Source organism: Oryzias latipes, chromosome 4, assembly GCF_002234675.1.
Source record: "Oryzias latipes chromosome 4, ASM223467v1".
Classification (NCBI taxonomy): domain Eukaryota; kingdom Metazoa; phylum Chordata; class Actinopteri; order Beloniformes; family Adrianichthyidae; genus Oryzias; species Oryzias latipes.
In genome coordinates, this window is record NC_019862.2 from 17,460,115 (window position 1) to 17,472,462 (window position 12,348).

At 37.2% G+C, this 12,348-nt stretch overlaps 1 protein-coding gene across 1 annotated transcript in view; it reads right to left on the reverse strand.

Moving 5' to 3' along the window:
* Window positions 1–4,826: 4,826 nt before the first annotated feature.
* LOC101169846 (ephrin type-B receptor 1) overlaps window positions 4,827–12,348 on the reverse strand; it is a 95,843-nt gene continuing 88,321 nt past the window's right edge. Inside the window, exon 20 of the mRNA XM_011474166.3 lies at window positions 4,827–10,966. Within this exon, the coding sequence (XP_011472468.1) occupies window positions 10,855–10,966 (112 nt within the window). The 3' untranslated portion in view covers window positions 4,827–10,854. The remainder of the gene's footprint in view (window positions 10,967–12,348) is intronic.

Below are 12,348 nucleotides of genomic sequence, written 5' to 3' on the forward strand. Positions count from 1 at the left end.
AATTAACAACCCCTAAGAATTCGATTTTTGTAACACTTTCAATATTTGCCGTCTATATTAAGAGTGAAAAAGAATTGATGAGGGTCAATGTCATCATGCAGGTTGTTGTCGTTATCACTGAATATTTTAAGGTCAGATTGCTCGAGAAGACCAGCATCTTCACTCATCTCTTGTTTATACTGCAGTGGGTAAAAACTTCTCCAGCTCCTCCAGGCTCCTGGTAATCATGACCTTAGATTTCTCAGGGGAGCCGCTCAGTTTAACGAAACTGTTGCAGTCTCCTACCCAAGTGCTCTCATCAGTGTAAAGGTGTGCTTTCACACCTGCCAAACAAGGGTAGTCACCAATTCTGTTGTTGCCCCACTTAACCAAAGTCCAACACTTTTTTGCCTCACTATATGCAGATACAGACAGAAGTGAAAGCCAAACAGGCTTGGCTTAAATTTTTTTTTCTCTTCTTGAAGTCTGTCTTTAAATAAATAACCCAACTCAGTTAAATGGGGTGTTTTTTTTCCTTTGTCACAAGAGTGAACCTTTTCTGACCTTATAAGCATTGTGGCAAAATGTTTTATTTTTATAATATTTTTATTTGTATCCAGCCAAGTGTTGCTCTCATCAGACAAAAAGGCAGAAATCTTAGTATTCATAGCTTTAATATGCTGCTCTAAGCAATGGTCTTATAGAGACATCCTTCATTTATATTTTCAGAAGAAGCCATATCAGTGAATATCAACCTCTGAGCCATTTTTGAATTCTTGTGCATTTTAGTGTGTAAGTATAATTTACTCCCAAGAGTATTCATTCTTAATCAAGTGTTGAAATGACACTAAAGCTTTTCAGAGTGGTAAAGTTCAGGTTTAATGCTCAGAATGACTGTGAGGTGGGTAAATCATTGTTTGGAACAAAATTCTCTCTTTTAGGAAAAACAACATTTTGAAAAGCATACAACATCGCATAAAGGGATCATTATTTGTAATAGAAATGCCCCTCATAATAAAACGCTTAAATGTACTATGGATTAAAATAAAATTTAATTGATTCCACAAAGGGGGAAATTATGGTGATTATTATGGTGATCATTGAACTTGATTACCAAGTCCCCACATTACCAGATGTGCCCCCCACTTAATGGTCTAAAGTTCACTTATAAAATGAGGGTTCACACAGGTTAATCTTCATATTTTGCAAGCAACCCCCCAAAAAACCCCCACACACATAGAGAAAGCGGGTGAGTATGACACACATGTTGAGCGCTGAACATCAGAAGTAATGAGAGAAGAGCCAGACTGGCAAAGGGTCAACAAGCCGAAGAAAAGGAAATTGGATTAGAATGAGAGTAAGCTTTATTAAACAACACTGATAGAAATTAACAGGTGGGTTTCACGGCAGACTATGAGAAAGTCTTTGTTTTACTTGACCTCTGACATCCGTTTTAAAAACTGAGACTGCTGAGCAGCACAGGTTAAAGAGGGTTTTTTATTTTTCTTGGAGGTTTTTTTTGTGCAAAGCTATTTCTCCTGACACATACTTGAGGCATGTCAGTGAGAGGTTGTTTTAAATTGAACAACAAAGACTTTTGGTTGCAAACACTAATGTGGTTTGTGGGTTCACCAAACAAAATTGAAAGGAATAGTTTTATTTTGACATTTTGAGACTGTTTCCATATTTTTAGCACAGTGTCCCATTCTGTCTAGACTTTAAGATTAAAATCAAGATTCTGAATATGCTAGGTATATTGCAAAAATAGGAGTTTTTGTAAGTTATTAGAAACGTTTGTACAAATAATAATACAAAGTTGGAATAATTAATATTATTGTGAAATAAAGCAAAAAAAAAAAAAAAGCAATAGAAATCTAGGAAATGTCAGCCAGACATTAAACGTTTATAAGTCAATTCTATTGATTTATTTTTTAAAATCTTGTAGCTCTTAATTTGATGATAAATTTTGAAAAAAGAATACAAAACATATATCTACCGCTAAATATTTTTGTTTCAACAACTTATACAGTTCTATTTCACAGTGAAAACTGAAAAAAATGTATTAGTAAATATATGTTCAAATCTTAAGAGTGAATATTTTCTAAAAAAGAAATAGAATTTATCCCCCCCCCAAAAATCCTTCACTGGTACAATATTTTTTATCTATTATAAAAGCCACAACAGACATACAATCCCATCAAATCTACATGGTGTGAGGATTGTGTACTTTAGTGATATGTCTTGGTTTTGGTTATGTTCTGTTTTGGAGTTTCTCTTGTCAGGGTCACACCAGGTTCAGGTTGTTAATTATCCACAGCTGTCTTCATTGAGTTAATTATCCTCTGTCTATTTAAGCGTGTGCCCTTCAGATCTCCTGCTTTGTCCCTCTTTTGTTGCTCCTTTAGTTCATATGTTTGATGTGTGCAAGTTTGTTCAATACATGTTTACATTTCTGCCTCCTGCAATTTGGGTCTTTCACCACCAGTTCATGTGGATGAATATTCAGCCCATGGTTTTCCATTGCATGGCTTTAATTCCACCCATGTGTCTAACAGTTAATTATTTGTTTAAATCTAAACCAACAATAGTGTCACCGATGTTGCTAACACTAATACACAGTTTAGAAACTGTTTGGCAGATATGAGAGGCAGAATTTTGTAAAAATTGTTGCCTTTGACAATTCTGGAGGCAAAACACTGTCGTGAGATTTAAGTCTTTAGATGTCAACTAGTAGAGTTTAGCACTATTAGCATTATTTCTTTACACTTGATTTCAAAATGTTTTTTATTGTCAAGACATAACAATACAAAAAGCTCATTGATGACCTCATTTTTAAATTGTCTTTTAACATGTGCTTTTTTTAAATAGTTTTTTAGCATCCCTTAGTAATTAACAGAGTAGGAAATATAGCACATTTTTTGTGGGATCACAGAATTCTGAAGCTCTTTCCACAGTTAATAGATTTCTGTTATCACTGAATACAGCTTCAGTGTCAATTCTTAACTCCCACATTGTTGCTTTTCATCCCCTGCCAACTTTTTTTGTCCACTCAGTGGTTAAATGTCTGACCTAAATCGCTCAAATTCATCTTTATGAGGAATTATTGTGAAGAACAGATATTTCTCACGCATAAAAAAAAAAAATTACTTTCTGCACTATGAATGATTCATTAAGTGTGCTGACATAAAAGAGGGTCTCATTATGGAGTTTTATTACCTTTCTTATTACTTTCAGAACGCAGCTTACTTCTCTAATCTACTGAGAATTCAACGCACAGTACATCAAGGAGAATTTAGAGCTTAATGTTGCGCTCAGATATGGAAATTCAATATGGATTATTGTCTGTCCTGAGTAGCTTTTAATGTAAAGATTGTCCATTTACGTTTTTTGTCACATCAAAACAAACAAGGAAGTATGTTTAACAAGTTTCTATTGTGACGGAGATGGCCTTAAAAAGGCAGAAATAAAAGGTTGATGAGTGAAAATATTCTCAGTTGGTGTTCTCAATTGAAATAACCTTTGTGTTTTATAATAAACAGCAGTTTGCATTGAATAACAGAAGTTAAATACATTGGGACAAGCTTTTATCTATTGTGGTTATATGGTCCAAAAATATTACAAAACTCATCTTACAAAAAAGCTGTTGTTATTTTTAATATTTGTGGAACATTTAATGTCATATTACAAGATTTAGATGATGTGATGTTGAATCCCTGGATGCAATCTAAATAAATACAAGAACACCAGAAATAAGTAGAAAAATGTTTGATGTCACACCTTTCAGCTCAATTATCTATAGTCAAATGGGTAAACACCATCTTTATCTCCAAGGCTACGGTTTTCTTTCAGTCAAACTTACTTAAGGTGACATGTGTGACCCTGACCCTTCAGTAATGTAGTAGATCTAAATTTAGGGCCATTCCAGGATTCGCTGGGCATTTTTCTCACCTTTCTCACCGCAAGCCATGGCCCTGTCTGCTCTATTGTCCATAAATATGTACGTCATAATTGCAGAAAACAAACTTGTCTGTCTTTTGTGCCCTAACAAAAGTTGATGCCTTTGTTTATCTCTGCTTCATCCTCTCTGATCCCTGCTGGTCACGCAGATGTCTGTCATTACTGGGCCTGCTTTTTCTGGAAGTTTTTTTTTTCCATTTTGGTTTATTTTTGTAGTCACCCATTGGCAAACAAAGCGCAGGGAATGGCATTATTGTTATTGATTACTAATATGAACAATAAAACACACATTTAAAATGATTTGGTCTTACCAGTATAATTTAAACTGCATATTAACCATAACAAAAATGTACTCTTTGCTTGATGCTTTTCTTGCAGTCATTCTGCAAAGAATACAAAGATACTGTATGCACATTAGGTGACTTTTAAATCATGCAAAGGATTGTAAAGTCGTTATTGTTTTCTAATGAAAAAAAAAGAAAAGGTCAATTGGTTTTGAAGTCAAAATTATTTATGGTAAAATTGTAAATTGCATATACTTATAGCCCTTTTCTACCTTGCTTTAAGGCCCAAGGTGCTTCACAGTCTTACTTCAATTTATGAGTGCACGCACATATTCACGTAATGAAGGCGGCTACCCCAATATGGGGTTTAGTGTCTTGCCCGAGGACGTTTCGAGACATGAACGGGCACCAAACCTGCGATACTCCGATTAGAGGTCAACCGCTCTGCCTGTGCACTACAGCTCCCTTATTATTTATTCAATTATCAGCAATCAATAGACAATTATTTAGGTTTTGATGTTTACTTCTATAGATTACTCATCTCGAAGCCATACTTTTAAACACAAATTCAATTTTTGGTTTGCATTGGGCTAAATGAACAACTCATTTCAGTTTGATTGGTCTTCTTTATTTGACAAACAGTGCATTGTAAATGTCAGAAAGTTTACAGCTACAAACCCCCAAACACGATGTACAAACGTTTCACTGTACACTGAACAGCACACACACATTATTTTACACAGGCACACATGGATATGCATGATGTTAAAGTCTTATCATACATCGGATGCTCCAACTCTGTGAGCACTCAACATCTATAACAGTTTTGAAGGTAAACAGAGAAAGGAAGTTGGTTAAAAAGCAGTTTTTTATCTTTTTTCACAAAGAAAAACATTATTGATTGCAAGAAACTGGGACCTAAAAGGTTCTCTGAAAAAAATTCAACCAGGCAGATATTTTAGAATTAGTTGCTGGTTATAGAACTTATTAGGAAGCTCAAAATCTTGATGATTATTTCCATTTAGGGGATGAAAATGAATATTCACAATTTATGGGATTCTTACTGTTTTCAGTAGCAGAGATTTTTGCTTTGAGAGGCTGCACTAAAATGTTGTAGTAGGTTAAACACAGCTGCAGACCAGTGCAGCAACATTTTAATACAGTTAAAATGAAAACTGCTGTTATTACAACCTCCAGAGGGGAAAAGGATCCAAATTCCAAGGTATTCCATCCTGCAGTTGTAGAGTAATTTCAGATAAAAACAGCTTGAAGACTAGGGGAAAACAAAGTCAGGAACTTTTTTTTTTTTTTTTTCGCAGAGCAATGAATGTTTGTAAAAAGAAAAAAATCAATACGAAAACACATTTCGTGTTTTTACAGCAGGACTGGTCCATTGGATCAAATCTGGTAGGATGTGCAGAGAAAAACAGGTAAAGAGTGCTGTAGCACTTCTGAATACTCCAAAACAAAGTACTGCTGGGGCTTCAAAAAAAAATCTCCAATAAAAGTCTAAGAGGGCACAAAACGCTGAGTGTGAAGGGTGCATGGAAAATAGAACAGCTATGAGTACAAAGCAGACTGTGGAAATGTGGACTGGAAGCAGAGTGAGTTATTCAGAGAGGTTTTGGGCACAGGAAGAAGAAGCTGGGTAGAGTAGAGAGTAAAAGACAAAAAGAGAGTAATCTCTCCACACCCAGCCTCATTTTTATTCTAACACAAGTGGAGCTTTGCCACCCGCTCCTCCCCCTCCTCTCCCCCTCCAGCTTCTTTCCCGCTCCCTTCTTTTCATCTTTGTCCTTTCGGCTCCCTTTAACTTTTTCACTTGTCATCTCTCACCTGGTATCTTTTCCAACCCCACACTTAAAGCTGTGGAATCTGCTTGTAATTATAAAAAAAAAAAAAAAAACACCCGTTAAAGCTTGGGACACTGTCACCTCTCATTTCTGAGCCTGAGTTGTTATTCTCTGGTTCTCTTTTCCCTTGTCAGGTCCTGGTCTATAAGTCTGATGCTACGTTCACAGCGGGCTTGGAAACACTCAATTGAGCGACCACTCTCAACGAAAAGTCTATGTAGATGTGAACATTTGTGCTTTTAAGGTTTCCGTGTTCAAAACTCTTGCTTTCACGCGTCATTATGCAAGTTTTTAGGTAAAATTTTGGGGTCTACATAACTAATTGAACACACAATGAAAGTTTAAGCAGTTGAACTATGAACAATTAGGGAATTGGATTTGGTGAGTACCACACAACTGAAATTCGATAATGATTGAGAAATTCATAATTGCGGTTTGTGCCTGGCTGGAATTAGTCCTTAATTTATCGGAATAGAGATGTGAGGAAGATAGCCCGGAGGAAGATTGGCAAGATTTGCACTGCTTTGACATTTCGCGCCAAGCCTCTTCCAACTATGAGTATGTGTGCTAGTGTGGAGTAGCGACCTGTGTAAAGACTGTATGATAAAAGTGTGTTCAAAACCCACGTTCAGCGTGTCCGTGAACACATGTCCAGTGTGAACTTAGCTTTAAATGTCTGTTGTGTAAGTCAAGTTTTGCTGTCAAACCTAACAGAATCATGCATGGAGCTTGTCTCTGCTGCACCCATTTGTGCCATTCAAAAATTAGGTAAAAGAGACAAACTTTTTATCATGGTCTTAACTCTCTGGTCTCTTGGAGCCACAGAGTGCACCATTTTGGTTTAAAATGCAGAATGTCTGCAAAGGAAGTTTCCTGGTCCCACACACACCAGCTTCGTATGTTGGAACACAATTGTTAAAAAAGAAAGATCACAAAAATGTTCAAACATATTATAAATTCACACATTTTTCTCCTTTTTAGTACTGAAAATCTGTTTTCTACTACTTTTTTGTGCACAAACACAAAAAAATGCACACAGTACTTGTCTGCCAATGCTTTAACATTATTCCAAGTGGCAGCAACATGCCAAAACGCACAACAATGCAATAGCAATGACAGGAAGCACTGCTGGGAAATTAAAGTGTTGAATTGCCTCTTCATACTCAAGCCAGTCAATATGCCGAGTGTTTATTAAACTCTTCTATTATGCTCCAAAGTAATAATCAGACTCAGTCTGCATGTGGCTGAAGCAGTGCCTGCACGGTAACAGGTTGGAAAGCACCGACTTTCCAACGGTCTTACTCTCAAACACAAAGCTGACCACTGTGCCATTTTTAGCATTCTCCTGGAGTCTAGAAGCAGCCGCTGAGTCAAGTATACTGGTTTGTAGTACTGAACTAAAGTGACACACCAGATGGTTTGTTACAAGAAGCCATCTGGGTGTTGATTGGTTGAAAGTGTTTAGAAAAAAGGGCAAAAGAAATACCACTTGGCAGGTAAAAGGGTGAACCATCTGTCTTTTGCTGTCCGTCACGAGCAAACTTCCTTCGGTCCAATTACCAAAGTACCATCAGTGGTGCCAAGTGCCGAATCAAACTTTTGCCTAAAGAACACTTATAAAAAGTTGCTGGTTGTGGATCTGAATGGGCTCATAAGTCCAAATATTGACTCTGAAGACAGAAACAAGAGGATTTAAAACTCAAATATAACACCAGAAACCAAATAAGAGGGGACAGAATGGAGTATAAAAGCAATTTCTCTGTCTACAATAGATATAAGCTAATGTAACATTGTATTTTTATTTCTATTCTGTAAGTGAACCCAATGAATAAGCGTTGTGACAAAATCTTTTACCCAAAACCCTTAAGTATTTTGACTGACCCTTAGGGAAGCAAAACATTTTATAAAGTTTAGCGACAAAAGCAATCATGCGGTTTTGTGCACTACTTTTTTCTACTGCACTGTTGACTGTCAAGCTGTGTTCACACCACCAAAGGCAACACACGCTAAAGCGGCCACTTCCGATGAAAAGTCTATGTAAATGCACGTTTTGGGCTTCTGTGTTCTCTCGTGTTCACGGGTAGCTACGCAGGGTTTTATGACCGTTTTTGGCCTCTATGTACTAAGTTTGTGACCACTAGACACACGTTGCGAGTTAAACCAGAACTTTGACCAATCAGGGACTCAGATTTGGTTTACCTGGTTTAGACTGATGATATCTGTGTTTTTATTTTTTTTTCTCAAGTAAATATAAATCAAGGCAGCTCTTCTGACATGATGGTAGTCCATATCTTTCCTTCCAAAGACTTTAGCAATGAATACATTTTCCAACATATCGCTCAAAGCCTTTTCCAACTGTAGGTGCTGGACATGTGGTAGTAAACAGTAGAAAAAGAAGCCCCTCCCTGCTAACCAGTGTGAACACCATGGGCTAAACATGCATTCAAGAACGCACATCTACTGTCCGGTCTGTACGTGGATTTAGAGTTTACTTCTAAACATTTTGCAATTGCTGTTTTCCTAATGGTGGAACCAAAAATTGTCAGACAAAAATAATGGCAAGATGCAAATGCACATGCATGCTCTTATGCTAATGCTAAAATGTGCCAAAAAATGCCAGTGACACTGATACAATACAGAACAGCCAAGTCGCAAACACCCAACCAAAACAAGAGGACATGTCTATCTGCACAGCTTACACATAACTGCAACTGAAGCTGGGATTAGATCATCTCTCCTGTTTTTTCTAGCATCTTCAAAGTCAATATCTGCAATGCAAATTTTTTTTCTTGTGAAACTGCCTTCTTTTGTGTTTTTACCTTAAACTGTTTCGATACCCAAATAATCATTTTTAAAGCTCACAATGAAGTTGTTATTTGATGAAGACGTTGCTTTTATCTCTTTTTCATTCTCTTGACGTGAAATGTAATGTAACTTTTAATCAAATATTACGTTTTCAGTCATTTGTAAAAGCCCTGTCCAAGTCTGTTTTTCTAGAGATGTTTACAACAAAATTTGTCTCTAAGCTACAAAATGTTCTCTGTCGATCCTACTAACATATACAATGCTCAAAAATCTGCCAATTCTAAGCCACAGTATCACTACGCATGCGCCATCAGGGCAGAGTTTCAGCGATAAGTGGAAACTGAAATATTCAGACCTCTCAATGTCACAGTGTTCATAAATAAAAGAAAAAAAGAAAAAGGCATTGGGGTGTTCCAGCACTGCCAAGCAGCATTGCGAGACGAAAACAAACACACAGTTTTATGGGACGTGTCAGAGCTGTGCAGCAGAGAAAGCAAACAACTGTCATTGTCTGTTGTTGGAAGTCAGGCGACAAAAAAAAGCACAATTTCCATTTGGAGCTACTGGAAAAGAGACATTTGTGAGTGCAAGATAAGAGGGTTTGGGTTCAACTATGAATTAATAAACAAGCTGTCAATTTGCCTGCTCATTTTTTCTTTTCTTTGGGTTGAATTATAGTCAATAATCGGTCTTGTAAATCTGTATGGTGCCTTTAAAAAGTTTTTGTCCACAGTTCAAAAAGAAAACATGTACAGGTATCTTTACATAGTTTTCATCTGCAAACAGACACAGCAGTAATAACCAGAGATGTCATTTTGGTTGGAAATGAGACAGTCAACACAAACCCTGACAACACAGGAGCATCCAGGAGCCAGTGAATAAAATAAAATAAAAAAAAAGAGAATACAAAGGAGCCTGCCAGACAGCCCGCAGCAGAGCGATGATTGCCATCTGGACGGATGCCATACACTTTAGGCAGAAATGAGATTTGCTCTGTGTGTAGACTGAACATGAGCAATGGATTCTGGGTTGGTTCATGCACTGTATTTATGCATTGACTGGCTCCCAGCTTGCGGATTTGCTGCCAAATCACTAGAACATTGGAAGAGATTACCTTTTCGGAGATTTTCTGGTTGTGCTGGTTGGAGACCACCAATGTTGCAATTCAGACAATGTCTTGAGCCGCTGTTTTTCTTAATACTGCGGTGTACAGTTGATTTGTCCCAAAGGTGGGAACAGCTTTGCTTCGGATTGACATTTCTTTACCTCATTTTGGTGTCCAACTCAGATATGTAACTGGATTGAGTCAGCAGTCTGAAATACCTTTAAGTTTGAGCTATGAGCAAAGAAAAAGACCAGAAAGGTCACAAATACTCCAGTAAAAACAGACAGAACATTTACTAAAATTAGAATAATTGAGTAAAGTGGAAATTTTCTTCCAATATCATATTTACAGACTCTTCAACATGAAGAGAGGTTCAAAAAAAGGTCCCATTTAAACATGATGGAGAAGTCACAACACAACATGCTGCAGAGGGCAAAGGCCAGCTGCTGTTCCTGTCTCCACAAACAGTTTGAAAGACCTTTTATCTAGGCTTGTGGTCCCATTTGTGTCACTTCAGTCAGTTTTTTTCTGGTATTTTTTTAAACATATTTTTACGATCTACCCTTCATAAAGAACACACCCTGTTTCCTAAAAGCAAGCTAGTTTGGTAGAAAACCACCTGCAGAGATCTGTGATTGGAGTCAAAGTTATCTTAAAAGCGGATTCTGAGGGATTATTTTGGAGATGATAGATGTATTTGTGTTTCAAAACAGTCACTGGCATCTGTTTGCTTAATTTTTTTTTTTGATTCAGACTTTAAATAGTGACAAATGTTGATCCCATGAAGCAGGAAATCCAGGTGGGCTTCGGTGCACTGAACAGAATTTTGCTCCCTCGTAGACTGAATGTCATGTGATTATCTCAAATATGGCTAAACCGACTCAGTGGGAGACTGATCATCGGCGTGGTGCCTCATTGACTGAACACTGGTCAGGATTTTCTTCTGGTGTCCAGCCAGGGCTACCCCGATCCGCTGTAGATCCCTGGAAGAAAAAGAAAAAAATGTAGTCTGTTTTTTTTATTTTTATTTTTTTATTAGAGCACATGTGAACAGACGGATGACAGTCTGGAAAACGAATTCTATAAAACTATGCCTCCCAAGAATATTGAAATGAGGCGTAATAAATCAATAATTCTATATCATCTATTAGGACATCGTAGGAACTCCATGTTAAATTGGACCAATAAAAAAACATTCCTTCCCCTAATGTCATTTGCGCTGCTTTGTATTAGCTGGAACACTCTGCAACATAGGCAGCAGTTTTAAAATCTAATTACACACACATGCCACAGTGAATTTATCATGCAGAGAACGGATTAAAAACCGAAGAAACGTGAGTGCAGGTAGGCTGCACATCCCCCTGTCCCCCAAGGTACTTGTTCTTATTGCATGTAAGGCATCTTCAGCAACGTTCAGTGGCTCATACTCCTTTTATGCACCATCTTCACACTGGTGCAATTTTAAAATACCTCTAATTAATCCCTTTGGCTAAATTTATCTGAAGAGTATAACCTCACACAGTCATTTAAGCAGGAATGAGCAGCCTCCATCCGGCATCTGTGGATCAGCTAGTAGAAATTGGCTGCTTAGTTTTTGAAAGCCAAGGAACGGACTTCTATCCCTGATTTCCTTACAAGCTAACTGAAGCATGGAGCATGAGCTGGGCTCTTTTAGTGCTTTAAGACATAAATACAGATTTTAAAATGCAGTTCAAGTTGAGTAGACTGTTTTAAAATCCTTTTCACGTTCACTCTGCTAGTGTTTGAAGGCAAATGGAGATTTTCAAACATTTATAAGGTGAAAAGGATAAAAGTAAATCACAAACCCCAAAGTCTTACATACCAAAACATTTAAGAAAATTACTTTTCAGATTTCTAAATTAGCTAAATGCTTCTTCCCAGGAAAGGTGGTCTCAAATGTAAATGCAAAAAAGAAAAAGAAAAAAATAGACCGAAATCAACTAGGTAAGTTTTGTGTGTAACCCTTGTGCTATCCTAGGCACTTTAACATTGGGAGTTGGGTCATCTAGACCCACTAGACAGTGTGCTGAACCTTTTTTCTTCAATGATTTGTGAACCTCACTGGTGTCCATGGACTACATGAAATCTTTCCACCTTTATCCACCTTTATCATGGTAGGGAGAACACGTCAATGTAAGGGTGGGGTCATCTAAGATAGCACAAGGGTTAAATAGCTGCAAAACTCTTATTACTTCATTTCTACTGCAGTGCTTGAAAGTGGAAATGTTTCCACTATAACTATATGTGATTTTTTTTAAACATGAGCAAGGAGCATTTCTTTTTGATCTTCTAAGACCAACTGATTCTTCAGGACTCACAGTTGTTTGTACAGGTCATTTAACCC